The following is a 19,577-nucleotide window of genomic DNA, read 5'->3' as shown; positions in this document are numbered from 1 at the left end:
CAGAAGTGCTCATCACGGAGAGTGCACGGCATTTACGGCAGAGCTGACGCAAGCCATCCAGGAATTTAGTGATACAAGCCATCGATGAACAACTGCGTATCATCCTCAGACAAATAGACTTATGAAGCCTCTCAACAAAACGATTGTGGACATGTTTGCAATGTAAGTCGACACCGAAAACAAGTCATGGGACGTTATTCTAACCTACGTCATCCTCGCTTATAATACCACAGTCCAAACGACAACCAAGTCGACCCCGTTCAGCCTTTTGTACGCAGGGAGCCCACGACGAGGCTCGACGCAATGCTACCGCACGTAACCGCCCAGAAGAACCTGTATGTCGCCGCCTAGCTTCAACGTGCAGAGGAAGCCCGAAGACTCGCCCGAATACTCATTAAAGATCAACAACGAACCGACGCTCGACGTTACAACTTACGACGACGCGCGGCTGAGTACAAGCCGTGAGATTGTCTTGGTTTGGACTCCGATTCGCCGCTGAGGACGGATCGAAAAGCTTTTGCGCAGGTACTTCGGCCCGTATAAGGTGGTTCGCTGATTAGGACAGTTGAGCTAAGAGTTCGTTTCGGACGGCACGCCAGATTCCGAAAGGCGCAGAGCGCACCCGGTAATTGTGCATGTTGCCGTTGCTGCTGGCCAGCTTTACGCTATATTAGGCGCGTTAAAGGCTATTCATGCTTACTTTCCAAAGTTTATATTGTCACGAGGTGGTGACAAGGTTGCTGAGACTAATGAAGAGTCTGTGATTGCACTGAAGAAACTCTTTATTGGGCTGACTTGCGCCCGCAAAAGAACTAAGCAACTCGGCGCGGCGATAGCAACAAACATGCTCGTCGATCGTCGAACAAAGAATGCCGGTCGCACTCGTCAACGCTCAATTTAAAGGCTGCACAGAACAATCTAGATACCGTCGCAAACAGCTACCAGCATGGGCTGGAACATTGTGGAAAGACACACGAGTGGCCGGAATCTTCGAGATAGATCTCGATCTTGCGCTACAACGAAACTGATAAAGGTGTGACTCGCGACATCGATCATTAACAAACAAAGATTACAGATCTGATACGTGATCCAGAATCAGAGTGATAAGCCTGTATGTCGGCGGCTGTTTAAAAACAACAAATACAGTTTTGAAGGTTTCGCGGCATTACTCTCCCCTTAAAAAAAAACATCACCTCGATGTGCCAAAACAAAGCAACAAACAAAACTTTAAACGCCAGATTCTTTAACGCGCGTAATGTGGCTTCAGTCGTACAACATGTACAATTGCTGGGCGTGCGCGTCGCCGTTGTGATGCTGACGTTCCGTCGGGAATGACTTCATAGTCCAGTGGTCCGACGCGGCGAATGATTTTGTACGGCCCAAAGTATCGACGCAACAACTTTTCACTTAATCCGCGACGGCGAATTGGTGTCCAAACCCACACTTGGTCTTCTGGATTGTACTCTGCGTGGCGTCGTCGTAAGTTGTATCATCAGCTGTCGGTGCGCTGTTGGTTTTTAATACGTAGCCGTGCGAGTCGTCGGGCTTCCTCTGCACGCTGCAGGTAGGCGGCGATGTCAAGGTTGTCCTCGTTGGTTACGTGCGGCAGCATTGCGTCGAGCGTCGTCGTGGGCTCCCTGCCGTACACAAGCTTAAACGGGGTCGCTCTGGTCGTCTCTTGGACTGCTGTGTTATAAGCGAAGATCACGTGCGGCAAGATGGCGTCCCAGGTCTTGCGTTCAGCGTCGACGTACATGGCGATCATGTCCGCGATCGTTTTATTCACGCGGTCCGTAGGGCCATTGGTCTGGGGATGGTACGCAGTTGTTCGTCGATGGCTTGTATGACTGTATTCCAGGATGGCTTGCGTCAGCTCTGCCGTAAACGCCGTTCCCCGGTCCGTGATGAGCACAACTGGGGCGCCATGTCGCAGGAGAATTTGTTTGACAAAAAATTTGGCGACTTCTGCCGCGGTACCATTTGGTAGTGTTTCTGCTTCGGCGTAACGGGTAAGGTATTCAGTGGCCACGATGATCCACTTGTTACCCAAAGACGAAGCTGGGAAGGGGCCGAGGAGATCCATTGCAATTTGTTGAAAGGGCAGGTCTTAGGGCGGAATCGGGTTTAGTAGTCCTGCTGATCTGATAGGCTGCATCATGCGTCGTTGGCACTCATGACATGTCTTCACGTAGTGGGCAACTTCGGCAGGCAGTCGCGGCCAGTAATACTTCTCCTGGATTCGACGCAACGTGCGCGCAAATCGGAGATGTCCTACTGTGGGCTCATCGTGCAACGCCTGCAGAATTTTCTGCCGGAGGTTTTTAGGCACTACAAGAAGCGGCGCGGTCTTGTTGGTTGCGAAGTTCTTCACAAGGAGGCCATTGCTTAAAGCGATGATAAATGTCGCCTGAACACACCAGGAGGGGAAGTGGTCCTTCCTTCTAAGTAATCGGCTAGACCTTTCAGCTCAGGGTCTGATCGCTGTTGTTCTACGAAACTGCTGGCGCTTACCTGTCCTAAAAAGGCATCGTCGTCATCATCCTTCGGGGGAGCGTTGACGGGAGCGCGTGATAAGCAGTCTGCGTCGGAATGCTTGCGGCCAGACTCATAGACTACCCCAGGTAGCACAGAATGTGGGGCCCCAGTAGGTCCGATGTAGGCAAGTGGGGCTGGGGCAACCATCATAAAACCTGCGTGAGTCCCCGATGGGGTAAAAGGGGGCAAGCCCTATTTGGGCTTGCCCCTACTCCTCCTGCATGGGTCCCATAGCGGCGTTTCTTGGGCTAATGCACAGCACATTCCTGCATCCAGACCACAAGGGTCCCTTGCCGGATATTTGAGGGCAATCCAACCTAAATGTGGGCTTCTTATGGTAAAGCCCTCATAGATCCGAAATGAGGCCGCCCCCATTAAATCTTTGTGGGACCAACGTCGGCCGTAGTGGGGCAAGAAAACGGACATACCCGCATGCTGCCCCAATCGGCCCCTTGTAGGTTACTTGAGGGCAGGTGAAATATGAATAAGGGCTCAATTTGGGCAAGCCCTCGTGAAGCCCAAATGAGGCAGCCTTAGCTAAACCGCTCTAGGTCCCACATAGGCTGTAATGGGGCTGGAAGGCGGGCGTGCCCGCATGGTACCAAAATCTGTCCTTTGAGGGGACTGTGAAGGCCCGTGAAACAGCAGGTGGGCTCTAGGTTCGAAAACAACGTCCAGCCCAATTGGGGCTGCCCACACAAAACCGCTGTAGGTCCCACATTGGCCGTAATGGGGCTAGAAGTCGTGCGTGGAATTGCGCAATCATTGTTTCCAACCTATATTTGCATTAGATGTTGCCCTAAATTACTATTATAGATGATTTGTATAACAGTTGTTGCCATGTTTAGTCGATAAGAAATTTACATGGCTTTAGTTCTCGCGCTCAGGCAAAGTGCGCTACAAATACTAAAACAAACTGATTGCTAACTGTTGCCTCTTATGTGGTTGCTTTGGACAGCCTCCAACTCCCGGCACAATACTGCTGTTCAGAACACACATCTCCATAGCCTGAACAAGATGTACATTAAGTCATTTCCGCTAGATAAATATTATGAATTATTGTAAAATTTAATATTGTGGCTGTTTAGAAAGTGCAAACATGTATAAAATAATTACTTAATTGTGTGCATAAATATTGATTGGGAAAACTTGGACTAGGGCTTTCCATCAATTTCCTGCGTTGGACCCCTATGAGAATTATGTGGGCGAGCCCAAGTGCTGCTAGCGCTATAGAACCCGCATTGGTCCTATGTCATTTTCTGAAGGGCTAACTGAAATAAAAAAAAAATTTCTCCAAAGCGGCTGCCCAAATCGGTCCAAAGTAGGACCATCGCGGGGAGTTGGCGGGATGTGCCCTTTTAAAAATGCCGGAAAAATGTGGGCAGCCCCTAAAGGGCTGCCTGCATCGGCCCCTAGTGGGGCCCATTGGGGCTTTGTCGACAGCCCCCTTCGGGCCTACGTCGGCCCCTCTTGCAGCACCCACAATGAGCCCACCGGGGCTGTCCTGTATTGCCTACATCGGGCCCACCGGGGCCCACCCTTCATAGCCCGCTTTGTGCTACCTGGGACAGTCAAGTCAAATTCTGGAAGTCGTAGGCTGTATCTGGCAAGGCGCCGGATGGATCTTTAAAATTAGCCAGCCAGCAGAGCGCATGTTGGTTGCTTACCACCTTGAATGGGCGGCCGTATAGGCATGGACGAAACTTAGAAGTGGCCCAGATGATCGCGAGGCACTCTTTCTCGGTCGTCAAGTAATTGATTTCGGCTTTTGTGAGGGACCTGCTCGCGTAGGAGATTACGTTCTCCTGTCCGGCACCCTTCTGGACGAGAACGGCTCCTAGGCCCACACTGCTCGCGTCGGTGTGAATTTCGGTCTCGGCGTTTTCATCAAAGTGGCCAAGTACAGGAGGGCATTGCAGGCGGCGCTTAAGTTTGTCGAAGGCTTCTCCTTGCGGCGCTTGCCATTTAAAAGGTACGTCAGCCTTTGTAAGCTGCGTAACGGTTCGGCGATCCGCCAAAAGTTTCTGACAAATCGTCGATAATAAGCGCACAGCCTAGGGAATCGGCGCACAGCTTTCTTGTCGGCAGGCGGTGGGAATTGTGCGATTGCAGCTGTGTTCTCCGGGTCTCGGCGAATACCGTTCTTGCTAACGATGTGACCTAGCAACCGGAGTTCTTCGTAGGCGAAGTGACCCTTCTCTGCTTTTAGCGTTAGTCCCGATGACGTGATGGCTTCCAGCACTGTCTGTAGTCGTTTCAGGTGGTCTTCACAGTTTGACGAGAAGACAAAAACGTCGTCCAAATATATCAAACTAGTTTGCCACTTCAAGCCTGCCAGAACTGTGTCCATTACTCGTTGAAATGTGTCTGGTGCGGAGCAGAGGCCAAATGGCATCACCTTGAACTCAAAAAGACCGTCCGGTGTGATGAATGCTGTCTTCTCGCGATCTCTTTCGTCGACCTCAATTTGCCAATATCCGCTCTTCAGGTCCATCGTTGAGATGTACCTTGCATTGCAGAGCCGGTCGAGAGTGTCGTCGATGCGGGGAAGCGGGTAGACATCCTTCTTAGTAATGCTGTTCAAGCGGCGGTAATCAACGCAGAAGTGAAGTGTGCGTCTTTCTTCTTCAGCAAAACGACTGGTGCCGCCCAAGGGCTCTTCGATGGCTGGATTACGTCATCACGCAGCATTTCCTGAGCGTGATCGCGTATGGCCTGGCGTTCTCGCGGCGATACAGGATAGAGGCTTTGGCGCAGGGGTCGGGCGTGTTCGTCCGTTATAATGCGGTGTTTGGCCTGTGGTGTTTGTTGTACTTTCGATGATGACGAGAAGCACTCCCTGTATCCTCGAAGAAGACTGCGAATCTGGTCTTTTCTGCGGTGGGTCAACGCCGGGTAGATGCCAAATGTGGGCTGACGGAATTGGTCCGGTGCATCTTCCAGTGGTTGGTCGTGAAGAACGAATACGTCTTTTAGGTCCGCTAATTCGTCGAGAAAAGCGATCGTCGTGCCCTTGTTGAGATGCCGATATTCTTCGGTGAAGTTTGTTACCAGCACCTGAGCTTGTCCTCTCCGGAATTTCGCGATGCCTCTTGCGATGCCGAGACCTCGTTCCAAGAGCTATTAGATATTCCCTTCGACGATGCCTTCAGCGGTTTCGAAGTCTGCGCTACCTACGCTGACTGCGACGCTTGATCGGGGACGCACGGTTAATTGTCCGTCAAGGATGTTTAGAGCGACGTGTTGCATCGAAGTCGTAGAAGGAATGGCTTTGTCTGCAGAGAGCTTGATGAGTTTGGATCGGAGGTCGATGATAGCCCTATGTTCATTTAGGAAGTCCATGCCTAAAATCACGTCTCGGGAGCACCGCTGCATGCAAGACAACAAAGCTGGTGGGGTAAGTACTCCCATTTACGGGCATTCTTGCAGTGCATCGTCCCGAGGGAGTAATCAGGTTGCCACCTGCAATGCGAATAATCGGGCCATCCCGAGCGGTGGTAACTTTCCTGAGCTGAGAAGCTAACGCTCCACTGATGACTGAATAATAGTCAGCTCCGGTGTCTACTAGGGCAGTGACTCTGCAGCCATCGTCATCAATTTCAAGGTTGCTTATTCGCGTCCTCGCATAGCACGTGGGCCTTGGTGTCCGATCTCGGCTCCGTCGTTTTTTCAGGTCATGACAGGGGCATACGGTTGATTGCTTCTCTGGGCGGCGGTGTCGGCTTGCGCTCTGATCGTGTTGTCGTCGATGTCGTCGTGTGAAGCGGCAATGAAATGGCTACGTCGTCGTTAGTGGTCGTCGGCGGCGGAGGATCTTCGTCTTTTCGCCGTTGAGCAACCTCACCTCCAAAGGTTGCTGCCTTTAGCTTCCCCTACGGGGGTCGGGAGACCGTCCTTGCAAGTAACAGCGGGGTGCGGCGGCGCAAATCGGGCATTGTATGGTGATGGGGAGCGTAACAGACGCCTTGGCGACGAGTGCTCTCCGCTGCGCAGGACGTCGTTGATTTCCTGTGGTCGCTCGCCAAGACGGGGTCGTGGGCCGTCGACAGCGAAACCACGGAGGCCGATCCGCCTGTACGGACAGTGGCGGAGGATGTGTCCTGCCTAACCTCAATGGAAGCAGAGCGGCCGTTTGTTATATGTCCTCCAGGCGTCGCATTCCCTGGGGCTTGGAGATCGTTGGTAGACTGGCGGGGGGGGGGGGGGGGCAAGGGGCGGCATTCGGGCAGGATGGTAGCGACAAGGGCTTGGGAGGTCGCTTCGGCTTGGGAAGTCGGGTCGGGGTGCAGGACGATGTAATGCAGCAGCATAGTTCATTGCTGCTGATTCAGGCACTGGAGCCGTCGGAGTAGTCGCTTGAGGAACGCCCAGTGCCTGCTGGACTTCTTGAGGTACGACGTCAGCTAGCGTCGCCACCTGGGATTGTTGTGATGGTGACAGCAATCGCCGGAGCTCCTCTCGTACGATCTCCCGGATGAGGCCCCGAAGATTCTCTTCGCTTGCAGATGCGTTTGGGTAGCGGCTTGAGTAGTCCTGTTGAAATGGTCACTCGTAGTGGCGCATCCGGATGTCCAACGTCTTCTCCTTCAAATTCCGCCACGGTTTTTGGCGGATTTCGAACAAGACCTGGAGAAAGCGATTCTTTAACGCCTCGAATTAAAAATTTGACTCTCTCATCTTCGGTCATGTTAGGGTCGGTGCGGCGAAAGAGGGGCTTCATCTCTTCAACGTACTCCAGGACAGGCTCGTTAGGGAGTTGATGTCTTGACGTAAGGAGGGCCTGGGCTCTTTCCTTTCGGACGACGCTTGAAAAGGCAGTCAAAAACGCTTCCTTGAAAATCTCCCAATCCTTCATAGCTGCCTGATGATTTTCGAACCAAACTCGGGCATGTCCTTGAAGAACAAAGTAGACTTGCCTGAGTTTCGCGGCGTCGTTCCAGCCATTGAAATCTGCCACATGATCGAAAAGGTTCATTCAGTCTTCCGCATCTTCACTGGGCAGTCCTTGGAAGATGGGGGGGCTCCCGGGGCTGCACGAAGACGACGGATGCTGTTGACTGGGCCATTTCCAAAGTTGATGCCTTCCGGAGTCGGGCGGGGTCAGGCAGCAGACCGTGTTCGGGTTGTAGGCCTTGGAGTCGGCGGCTGGTTCGGTGACCTGTAGGCTGGTCACCTAGGGCGACAGGAACAAGGTTGGGGTCTTCGCTTCAAGGATAAAAGGCAGCACCTCCACCAGATGTCACGAGGTGGTGACAAGGTCGCTTACACAAATGAAGAGTCTGTGATTGCACTAAAGAAACTCTTTATTGGGCTGACTTGCGCCCGCAAAAGAACTAAGCAACTCGGCGGCGGCGATAGAAAAGAGAAGTTTATTTGGTACCTTGAACGTACATTTGAAACCACAGACGATCGTGGGTGCGATGTTTATACAGTAGTCAATAATACACGTTATTCACTATGATCAAACACAGGGTAGTAATAACCACAGCCAAAACTGTCCGTACGGCCTCTCTTCCCTTAAGGAAAATAAAACTCAGACGCACATCAAGGTGTGGAAACTATACCCCAAAAGAAAAGCAGTTTGACGGCGACCGATTACATCGCATAAAGGCGCAATATAAGCTTGAATACTGCGCTTACTCAAGACCTCGGGTACAATCTTAAGAAAGGGGGGAAGAGGATACGAGGCTCGCAGGCTAGTACAGCAAGGCCGGCATCTTCAGCCTGTTGTCACATACAACAAAGAAGCGCGTATGCCAGCACCGCAGAAACCGCGCCTCACCATCTCTTTGTAGCTGATCAGACAAGTACTTCCAGATGACAAGGCGCAGATTCCGCAGCGCTGGGTACATTACGAGAGCAGGAGTCCGACGTGCCTCAGCGAGGCAGCGACGCCGCCACAGTACATACATGGTGGCAACAAACATGCAACAAACATGCCACCAAACATGCGATAGCAACACACATGCTCGTCGATCGTCGAACAAAGAATGCCCGTCACATACGTCAACGCTCAATTTAAAGGCTGCACAGAACAATCTAGATAACGCCGCAAACAGCTACCAGCACGGGCTGGAGCATTGTGGAAAGACACACGAGTGGCCGGAATCTTCGAGATAGATCTCCGTGCATCTTACGCTACAACGAAACTGATAAAGGTGTGACTCGCGACATCGAGCATTAACAAACAAAGATTACGAAACTGATACGCGATCCAAAGTCAGAGTGATAAGCCTGTATGCCGGTGGCTGTTGAAAAACAACAAATATAGTTTTGAAGGTTTCGCGGCAATATTAGTTCATGTCTGTTTACTTTTAACCATCCAGGCGATGTTTTTAAGGGGGCGTGATGCCTCGAACCATTCAAAACTTTATTCTTTTTTCTACAGCTGCCGGCACGTGGACTTATCGCTTCGATTTATGCGCACTAATCGATTATGTATCCCTTGTTTGGTTCATTTATTTTGTCGTGAAAAGTCGCCTTATCATTTTCTTTGCTGAGCAAAACCATTCGCATGTGTTTCTACAATGGTCTAAGGTATGCTAGCAACCGGTTGCAGTTTTATCTCGATCGTTCTTCGTAGCCTTTAAATAGAGCGCTTACGCGTGAAACGGGCATTCCTAAATCGACGGTCACCAAGTACGCTTGTTGCTATCGCCGCCGCCGATCGTTCAGTTCTTTTGCGTGTGCAAGTCAGCCCAATAAAGAGTTCGTTCAAATGACGTTCAAGTCTCCTCATTTGTTGCCAGCGGAAATGTCACCACTCTCTGAGAATATTTGTAATGAATTTATTCTTCATATTAATCATAGGAACAAAAATGCGAATTCAACACGAAATAAATACCATATATTTACAATGCATTTCTAGCACAGCATATTTTCTTAAAGGCCATTTCACCCCAAGCTGAGCATGCCATCATCATCACGGACCTTCAATCAGCCATTCGCCATTAACAAACAGATCGTGTCAGCCCTAAAACCCTCCACACCCTCCGTCCTTACCTAAGCACCAACACGCAAGTAAAACTCCTGTACACACCTGGACCCAATCAGGTGATCAGCAATCAACAGGCACATCAGCTCGCCCGCGAATGCACCATTGGGGCAGCCCCCGGGTTCGCGCATCGGTCAGTTCAGATGCCTACCCTCAATGCTGTCATCACTACCGACATCCTTCTCCTTTACCGGGCCTGTGGGTACGACTTGGCCCTCCACGCTCACCCTCAACTCAGTAGCAGTCAGGCTGGGGCGTACCGCCAGCCACAAATGGGTGTCCATCCCTTTAACTCGCGCACTTTGCACCCCTTCTATCCCTCTCAGTTCTGTACGACATGCCCCCACTGTGACACCTTATCCTTGTATCACGTCATGTGGGCTTGCCTCGCCTTCCCCTCTCTCCCACCTATAACCGATCGTGACCCCGCTAAATGGGTCGCAGCCCTCCGCTGCTGCTGGCTAGGACACGGATGACGACGGCAGCGACTCCTGCTCTGGACTGAACGCTCCACGTCTGTGTACAAAGCTGTAAATAAATGTCTCCCCTCCTCCTTCCTTTGCGGCTTGTCAGTCGCAGTTTGCTACTCAATTAGTCACTAATCCATCGAGTTGGGTCTATAGTTTCTTACTCATTCACAATAAGAGCAGTAGGCATAGGATATGGATGGAAAATAACCTATTTTCGATAACATTAACTGGGTAGCTCCATAGAAAGGAAAAAATAGCGGTGGGCAGCAGCAGCATGTTCGGCGCACGGATAAGATTGGGAAGTTTTAAAATTATGTGGGTGCAGGTGGCACAGAATGGATGTAATTTGAAGCATATGGACGATAGAACACTGCATGGACCTGGTTTTTTGGCCTGGGCCCATCGTTTGAAGCCTAAGCCCACACTGGCCCTGGCTCCATGGCCGGGCTGGGTCGACGCTCACTTGGACTAGGCCCGGACAGGGCCCGCAATTCTACGACTTGGTCTCCCAGGCACGGTAAACCTTGCGCAGACACTTAAAAAATGTGCAGCTTACCCAATGCGTAATAAATCAAGACGAGAAAAAAAGCTTAAAAATACTCTTCTCAGCAGAGAAGGGAACATGTATATTACCCACTGAAGCAGAGGTTTGATCGAAGAAGTTTTGGGAATACATTTTATTCAGTTTTCACGCCAGTTCATGTTTAAAAGCTATATGGATTAGAGGTATCTTGAAGAGGACTCCTTATTAGAAATTACCTGCTGGGCCAAGTTCTACTGCGATAGTCTAGAGCAATATGGTCACGGTAACGGCTTCAGCCCCTCCACTATATGTCATATGGTTTTGGCAAGGCTGACGGCAACAAATGAAGAGTGGAAATGCATTGAAGGAACTCTTCATTTGGCTGACTTGCGCCCACAAGAGGACTAAGGAATTTGGCGGCGGTGCTAGCTGCAATCGTGCTCGGTAGTTGTCAGTTACTAATGCTCGTTTTGTCTTCAAGTTCAATCTGAAGACTCCAAAGACGCGTCTAGATGAAGGCGCAGAAGTTGCCCTGAGCAGCCTGGAACATTGTGGAAACGGACGCGAGTTTCTGGAATGATTCAGATAGACCTCGGCACATCTTGGGCAATAAAAAAATTATAAATGCGCGGCTCTCAGCAACGAGCGTGAACAAGCAAAGAGTACAAAATCTGTCTGGGTGCTAGATTGTGGCAGTGGGCAGCTGAAAATGCCGAGCACAGAATGATAACCATGTGTCATTCGTGTGACGGGACGGGACCACGTGGCGTGGCTGAGCAGGAAAGACCTGGAAATGCGGCAGCGCCGCTATAATGGGAGTACTTGCAGCACAATTCAGACATGTTGCTCCTAAGTGGTTGTCGTGTGTATGGCAGAACGCATAAACAGGTGTAGTACCGGCAACAGAATAATAGAGAAGAACGGAGCTCACGGATATAAGGAGGAGGCGGAGAAGTGTGCTGAGGTCTCTCTGATGCGTCGATGCAGTGTGTAGTAAAGAAAAGCACTAAATCGCCTTGGAGTCCAGCTTGTACTACCCGTTGCTCAGTAACGGCAGGAAGAGAGTCAGGAGGGTACCTCGGCACTGAAGATTAAGTTCTCCAGAAGAGAAGCTTAGGATCTCTGCTATTTTAAAGCATATCTTGCATAATATTCATGTAGCATGCTGTAGAGAAGTAACGCCGGTCCACGGGCATAGACAGCATAAAATATTCATAACATATCAGTTTTCAATGATATGAGCACTATATGTATACTTGGCTATCGTGCTGTAATACGGTAAGGCTTCTTACTCCGAACTTTGGATACAGCAAACACCATCTGTGGAACTATCATGTTTGTTATAAGGGGGGTCGGCAATGTGATAACATGAGACATAGCAAATTATTAAAAAGGCGGGGACACAGCACATGAGAATGAAGGTGTAAGTGAGATGTTTGGTATCATGCCTGAAGTTACCAAAATAGAGGCACTATCGAGCCCTATGTTTCGTACTGCCTGAAGCAAAATTAAGCGACCCCACGAGCACTTGATGGGTTCATGCCGAACTGTATGCGAGAGCCATGTGAAGAAGCAATGCTGTAATGTCATGGCTATCGCACTGCGCCAAAGTGCATCGTCAGGTAGCGAATTCCCTTGACACTACAAGTGCTTCGTCAGATGGCGCTCGCATAAAGTTCGGCATGAACCCTCCAAGTGCTCGCGGGGTGGCTAAATTTTACTTCAGGTCGTACGAAACATACAAGGGGGTTGGGAATTTACAAAAATCACAAGGGTTCAACGCTGCTGAACCAAATATTGAGCGAAAGCATTAGCTGCGGGTGACCGAGTGTTCTTCTCTTTTTCTTCTTCCTCAGCCCACATATAAAGCCCCGCTTTAACCAACCCACATGAACGTGCCTTAGTGGCCTTATAGGGGTAACGTGAATGTCAGAGTCCTAGCAGGCTGATTCTGACATAATCGTCCTATGTGAAACGAGAGACCCAAGTTGGCAGCTCCTGCCAGCCCATGTGTCACGTGGGGTTGTGACGTCACAGCGTCACGTGGCTAAGACGTAACTTCGGCCGGGTAGCGCGAAGGCGAAGGGGGTAACATTAAGAGATAGAAAGCGTGCAGAGTGGGTCAGAGAAATAACTCAAGTTACCGACATTCTAGTGGAAATTAAGAAGAAGAAATGGACATGGGCAGGACATGTAGTGCGCAGAGAGGATAACCGATGGTCGCTGAGGGTAACAAACTGGATTCCAAGGGAAGGAAAGCGTAGCAGGGGGCGGCAGAAAGTTAGGTGGGCGGATGAGATTAAGAAGTTCGCAGGGGTCAAGTGGATGCAGCTAGCACAGAACCGGGTTAAGTGGAGAAATATGGGAGAGGCCTTCGCCCTGTAGTGGGTATAATCAGGCTGATGATGATGATGATGATGATGATGATGATGATGATGATGAGCGCGAAGGCTTGAAAGTGCGAGTAGTATTGCTTTCGCAATAATATACCGGGTCATCCACTTCTAGCAAGGTCACTGATTTCTAAGCAACATTGAGTCCAATACAGGCGCATATCGAAGCAAAGCGATACACCCACACAGGGACCTGCCGATGGCGCTTCGCATGGGCTACCCCTTGGCTTTATTGCATGGATGGGTCGGGCGCAATGGCGCTTTGAAAGCAGCGACCATGTTCCAGTTAGAGGTGGACCACCCTGTGCCTAAATTATGTCATTAATCGTAGGTGTGGGTATCCATCGAAAGCTGAGACAGGCAATGTGCCTTCCTTTTCCCCTTAAACTAACATAACCTAATGAAACTATCCTAAAGTAAAACAAAATCACGGAAGGACAAGGCGGTGTTAAAGGCGGTATATCACGTCGATTTTGAACGCTAAGCTTCAGCGTCCTCCCAATTTTGTGGATGGAGCAGTGTACAAGGTGCAGAGCTGGTTTTTCATTCCGTTATTTTATCGGCTTCAAACTATCATTCGTAAATGTCCATTTTATGCTTTATAAGCTTGCTGGTAAATGCGTTGAGTGTGTAGAAAAAAATTCTCGAAGTTTAACTCCTTGGACCGGAGCTAGCACTTTGTCGCTATCTAAAACTTCGCGTGCCAATTGGTAACTATATAGTATTACTATCTGTAACTTCCTGCCTAAGTTCATCGGGCGTGGTCGATCAACGCAACTGCCGTCGCGCACATGGCTCCCATTTACCTCTTCCACGACTTCTCGTAGGTGGCAGTCGTGTTTCGAGTTTGGTGTTCATTATTGGGCACAATGCAGGGGGCAAGAAGACGAACACCCTTGCCGGTGTTTTCCAGAAAACGGATTTCAGGTTCCGGAAACGGTTGCGACAACCAGAAGTCGGCAAACCAAAGGATAACATGTATGGCATGTTCATTGGCTGGTTCAATTCGCAAGGTGACAGTCCGCTATGAGAGGATGTGCAGTGTCCTCTGGTTATGTAGTCAAGAGCTGCAATCTCTATTCCAAAACGTCAGGCAGCAGAGGTTCATACTCGGGAAGCCAACGCCGTTAGCCGGTAGTCGTCTCTGAAAAGTTTAATACCCCTGTTATACGGGCGTTTTCAACGGCACTTCAGTTGAGCGTCAGTTGAACGCCACTCAACTGACGCTCACACGGCACTTTCCATGTTCGGTCGGTTCACTTCGAGCTGATTCGAGGTGGTTGAACAGCGCCGTCATCTTTGAGTACACGGGCGCATTGTGTTTATGCGCTCGCATTTCAGCAAGGGGATCCTGCCACAAGTTGATACGTAAAAATGCGTCAGTGACGCTGTCTAGGCACAGCATCTTTGCGCCGGAGCGCTCGCCTGCAGCGGAGACACGTTGCTGCTGGGGGTTGCCATCTTGCCTATTTCAGGACGAAACGGACGGAAACGGCGGCGGAACGGAGACCGGCGATCTCCGTTAATGGCCATCGCCGTTGGATTTCCAACGGCGCTCGCGCTGCCGCATAACTCCGCCTAACGGCCGTCAAGGCCAACTGGAGTTTCCCTTAACGGCAGGTAAAGTGCCCGTGTAACAGGGGGCTAAGTTTTTTCTGCTGTGAATTTCGTGTTTTACTTGAACTGACGGCTCAATATATCCCTTTTGGTCCAGAAATGTTGTTTCTTTGTTCTACAGCTGTGCGCGTCTGACTAAACACCACCCACGGCTGACAATCTTTCTTTGTCACGCGCTATTTTTTGACTGTCCAGGCAGGCGCCTCTGGGCAGCTGAGAAACGACGCGCAGGCGACGGCGGAACACGATTCTAAGCGAGCGAAAACCATCACTCAAGCAAGCCTGGTCATTAAAGCGACGAGGTCTTGTTCGCATGCGGGACTCGAGTCACCTGCAGAGGTGGTCAGGCTACCAGAGAACGGGCGACACTTTGCGTGCAAAATGCGTCTGTCCGCGATGATGATTGCTTTCTTGGCGATGCAGGTAATAGCGGTGAGTCAGAAACGTATTAAAGGCAATCAAACATTCGACGTCTGCGCGGAAAAAGTTGGTAAGTTTGCTCGTGAGATACTGCTAGTGTCAGCGTCCAGCTGGTCACCTTCGAGCTGACAGCAGCAGCGGGGGTTCGTTCTCAGTTGTTTGAAGGCTAATCGACTGATGTCAGAAAGATTCCATTACTGCACAGCAATGGGCGGAGAAATTTCCGCAAGAGCAAGTTTAAGGTCGTCTTGTCATTGCTGCAGGGTGCAGGGTGCAGCCATTTCTTGCTAAACAACAAACATTTATATATACTTCCGTAAATTTTCGCAGTATCGTAGCGATTTATGTGCAAGAAAAAACAAGAAGCACGCCGAAAATGCGCAACACCAAAACAGGAAATAAAAACGTAGTGGGCTTTGCGTAAAGGTGTCTAGAAGCAGGGGGCCAAGATATGAAAATTACAAAGTACATACTTGATATACATGTTGGCAAACTGAGCTAGGATGTCGGGCACACAGTATGATGTATTATTTACTTCCCCTGTAATCCAAACAGAATATTTCTTAAATCACGCCGAAGTAATCATTTTACAAGGTCACTGTTAATATTTCATTGTAACCGTCGAAAGGGTGGCGTACATTAAAGGGCATCATTCTGACTCAAAAATAACGCGTTGAGATATAGCGAAAAAAAAAACAAGCTATTTCTTTGCGCTCTAAATTTTTTAGCGTACAATATTCACCAATTCGCCCAGAAAGAAGTATTAACGATAACAGCCAATGCCACTTCGAAGAATCACACTTCAGCGGTAGCAAATACCGAAGATTAAATATGAATGCGTGGCATTACATCTGGCGAAAGTAATTTATGGCAGAGAGTTTATTAGGACGCGAGTGCACAGCAGAGTTGTATGAGCACCTATGAGGACGCCATCGCGGTACCCGGTCGACACAGCCACATTTAATTATGTCGCAATCAAGAAAACAGGATTCAACTTCAGAGCTGTTAATAGATTGGTTCAACCGGGATGTGCTGATAAAGCTATTAAGGGCGTCACACTTCGGCAGGAGGCTTGTGATGTTGGTAAAAAAGAAGGATATGTAAACGCAGCTTTGTAATTGCATTTGGTTAGTTTGGCTCCTGCTGTATAACTTTCTGGCTTTTCTAATCACATTTACAGGCTTAGCCACCAAATTTAAGAACATCGCGCCGGAGTTTGTAGGAAGCATTTTCTAACTTTGCAAATTCTAGAAGCTGTTTTCAGGCGGAGCGAGTTCGAAGGCAGAAATGTTCGGAAATGCTAACGGCAGATTCCTTGAAGTTTTTGGCAATCCATATATCTATTATGTGACTGTATTGACTTCACCCATCCCTCTCTTACCCCCAACTTTTATATCCACTCACCCCTTTCCCCCAGTGCGCGGTAGCGAACCGGTTTCTTTTACCGGTTAACCTCCCTGCCTTTTCTCATCTTCTTCCTTCTTCTCCAAGAACTGATTATTTATCTTTAATGTGGGAAAATCTGACAAATAGGGGGCCTATTGCTGCCATCTTGATACTGTCCTAGCCTCTGTGCAGGTTCGATATCGCGTGGCTGGATGGCGATTTTCACCTGTGTCTAGCAAAACTCGATTATTGTATTTTATACGGCGCCAATTTTGCACTTTTGGCGTCCGTCAGCCCAAGAAACACGATCGATGCGCCCCATCTTCGGTGTCCTCAAGGCGGATTGTCAAAGCGGGGATCTGCTCTAAGTTGCTCGCAGAAAGCTGATGGACGGCGTCAACATTCTCCTTGATTTGATTGAATGCGTTACATTTTTCCCGCAGTTTTTGTTAGCCTTTCCTGTATGTCTGTGAGTTTGTATTGTTCTCGGCAAGCTGTAATTTTACGGATCTTATCTCGATTAGCAAGTCGGCTGACCCGATTTTACCAAGAGCAGTGATCAGTTCGCGGCACACTTCAGAAATAGATGATTGTGCACTAGATGCCTCGTTAGCAGTGTTAAGTCGTCCATTGAGACCACACTTTTCTTCTTCAATATCGCCAGATGGCATGAGTAAATTTTAAAAAATGGTACCACAGTCTAAGCCAATTGCGCAACAACAATGCTGGTTCGGAAGCACTAACAAGGTGCGGTGGGTGGTTAGCCGTGGAATTAGGGTGAAATGTTTCTTTTTTTTTTATTTGAACGAAAAAGTCGGGGTCCCAGTGAAGGCACGCCATAGCTAGTGTGCTGCCGAGCAGGAAAGGTTGGCCGCCGGGGAAGTTTTTATGCGGCTCATAGAACGCCGTTGGTGACGAGACGACGAATGGCTGTTTTGGAGACATGCGAAAATTGGAGCGCAGCGCAGGCTCCGTCGGAACGGTAAACTGACGTAGACTCAGTTAAAAGCTCTGAGGACAAGCATTGCAATAGGACGTGTCATCAGCTGTTACTCGTACTCGGTTATATAGCAACCACATGCCATCTTGCTTTCGTCACAGATACGCGTTGCTCTACCAAACCGCCTTAAGGTATACCTCAGCTGAACGAGAATCTCTGTCGTGGCATTCAAGAGAAACGTACAACAGCGATCGATATATTAATAATAATAGTAATGTTAACATTGTTTATTTCTGCCTCAAAAAGTACATGGTGCTGCAGAAAAAGGTGTCAAAACATCCACTTCACAAAGCCACAAGCCCCATTTGCAGAGCAGCAGCAGCAGACAAACAACGACTCATTCATTCACTTGTAGTCTTATACAAAGAAAAAAGAAGGAAAGGAAAGAAAAAAAATCAGATAAAAACGAGCAGCAGATAACTGGGAACTGTTCGGCATCATTCACTGCGAACTGAACAGAAATAGCAAAAAATGAGCAGTTTGCAACAAATATAGGATACTTTCATGCATTACGTGTATAACGCACAACAACAACAAAAATGCAGTTATAGCGGTGTAAGTAAGCAGTAAAGAAATTTGGCTAAACTTTCTACATACGTCCTACGCAGCATCCGATGGGTGCAATTAGAGAAGTCAAAAGTTTGCAGACGAGTAAGCATTCAGAAGGGATGGAAATGCATGTTGCAAACTTTCTTGTCCGGAGTTTAGGCGTGCAGTCGGCACTACGCAGTTTTCAGGCTGTTTTAGGGAGTAGTTTGTTGTTTTTGACGCGACAGCGTTAAGGGCCCCTCGTCGCAGAAAAGTCGGTGTCGTCGTCGGCGGCCGCCGTCCCGCGTCATCCGGCGTTAGCCGTGAGCGAAAAATCCTAGAACATTATTAAATAAATATTAGTAGGAAAAATCGCCGGCCTGGAGAATCGAACGTGGGCCTCCGGGGTGCGAGACGAGCACGCCATCCACTCCGCTACGCCAGTTTTTTTTTCTTTATTACCAATTTTTTTTTAAACACGCAGCATACACTCTGAATACGCAACAACAAAGCAATACAAAAGGAATGCTAAAAGCACTAGGCACGTTCTGCCTAAAGCGCTAGATTTAAAAGGGCTTTACTGAAGCCAGCTGGTCCAGTACAGGTAGCCACTCCGGAAAATTATCTTGTGCACGCAGAATTTCTCTCAGGTATACCACGCTCTCGATGAAGTAGTGTCGAGCGGTGTGTACAACGGTTCGCTCATGCCTGACATACATACGCGTTTTCCATACGCTATGCATACATAATAGCATCAGCATGTCATTCGGCACTCCTTCAGGGTCGGCGCATGGCAGATATCGGATACCGAATACGCCAGTTATATGGTTTGAAATGGACAAAGGCACGTCTATTGATTGCTGTGTTGTCTCAGAAATGTCCCCTAGAGAAGTTGGTTGGTTGGTTGGTTGGTTGGTTGGTTGGTTGGTTGGTTGGTTGGTTGGGTTTTTTGGCACATAGGCAACTATGGCCATCATGCGCCAAACACTAGGTTGCTGAGCTTCTTTATGAGTGAAAATGAAAAGTTTAGAAAATTACAGCTGATTTAGAATCCCTAACTCTTTAAGAAAACTAAAAACAGATGAAATTTCAACAAGCGGGTTGTCTCCTAATAGTAAACAGGGGTGGAATGGGATGCGTTCATTATAGAATGGAGTAAAATATTTTTTCCTGAACTGTTCAAGTTCTGTGCACGAGATCAAAATGTGGTTCACGGTGAACTAACCTCCACATTCTTCGCATAATGGTTTTTGCTCTTTTCTCAGTAAGAAGTTGTGTGTCAAGTGTGTATGTCCGATTCGAAGACGGCACAAAATCAGCTCACTGAAGCGTTTGTTCTGTGTACATGATTTCCATTCTCCTACTATGGGTTTTACGGTGTGTAGTTTATTTTGCTCTTCGTTATTCCATTTTTTCTGCCATTTATCCATCAGGCTTCTTTTTACTAACTTAATACAATCCTTGTAGGGAATTGGTATTTTCTTTACTTTCTTAGTTCGAGCTTGTGCAGCACATGAGTCGGCTACTTCGTTACCATCTATCCCAACATGGCTAGGAACCCAGCAAAAGATTATGGTTTGGCGTTGCGTTGTGATTTTTTCTATGCCGTGAATGATGTTCCCTACTATATGCTCAACTGCATTTTTGGAATGTAATGCCGTAAGCACACTTAAAGAATAGGTATAGATTATGCTCTTTTCACAGTTCTTTT

General features: G+C 48.8%; 1 protein-coding gene across 1 annotated transcript in view; it reads left to right on the top strand.

The window, feature by feature from the left end:
- The first annotated feature begins 337 nt into the window (after window positions 1-337).
- LOC146200526 (uncharacterized) overlaps window positions 338-19,577 on the top strand; it is a 128,924-nt gene continuing 109,684 nt past the window's right edge. Inside the window, exon 1 of the mRNA XM_084592389.1 lies at window positions 338-461. Coding sequence (XP_084448515.1) covers window positions 338-461 — 124 coding nt within the window. The remainder of the gene's footprint in view (window positions 462-19,577) is intronic.

Source organism: Amblyomma maculatum, chromosome 2 (assembly GCF_055883805.1).
Source record: "Amblyomma maculatum isolate TAMU_Amacu chromosome 2, ASM5588380v1, whole genome shotgun sequence".
Classification (NCBI taxonomy): Eukaryota; Metazoa; Arthropoda; class Arachnida; order Ixodida; family Ixodidae; genus Amblyomma; species Amblyomma maculatum.
The sequence above is the reverse complement of the archived record's forward strand: the minus strand, read 5'-3'. Positions and strand labels throughout refer to the sequence as shown.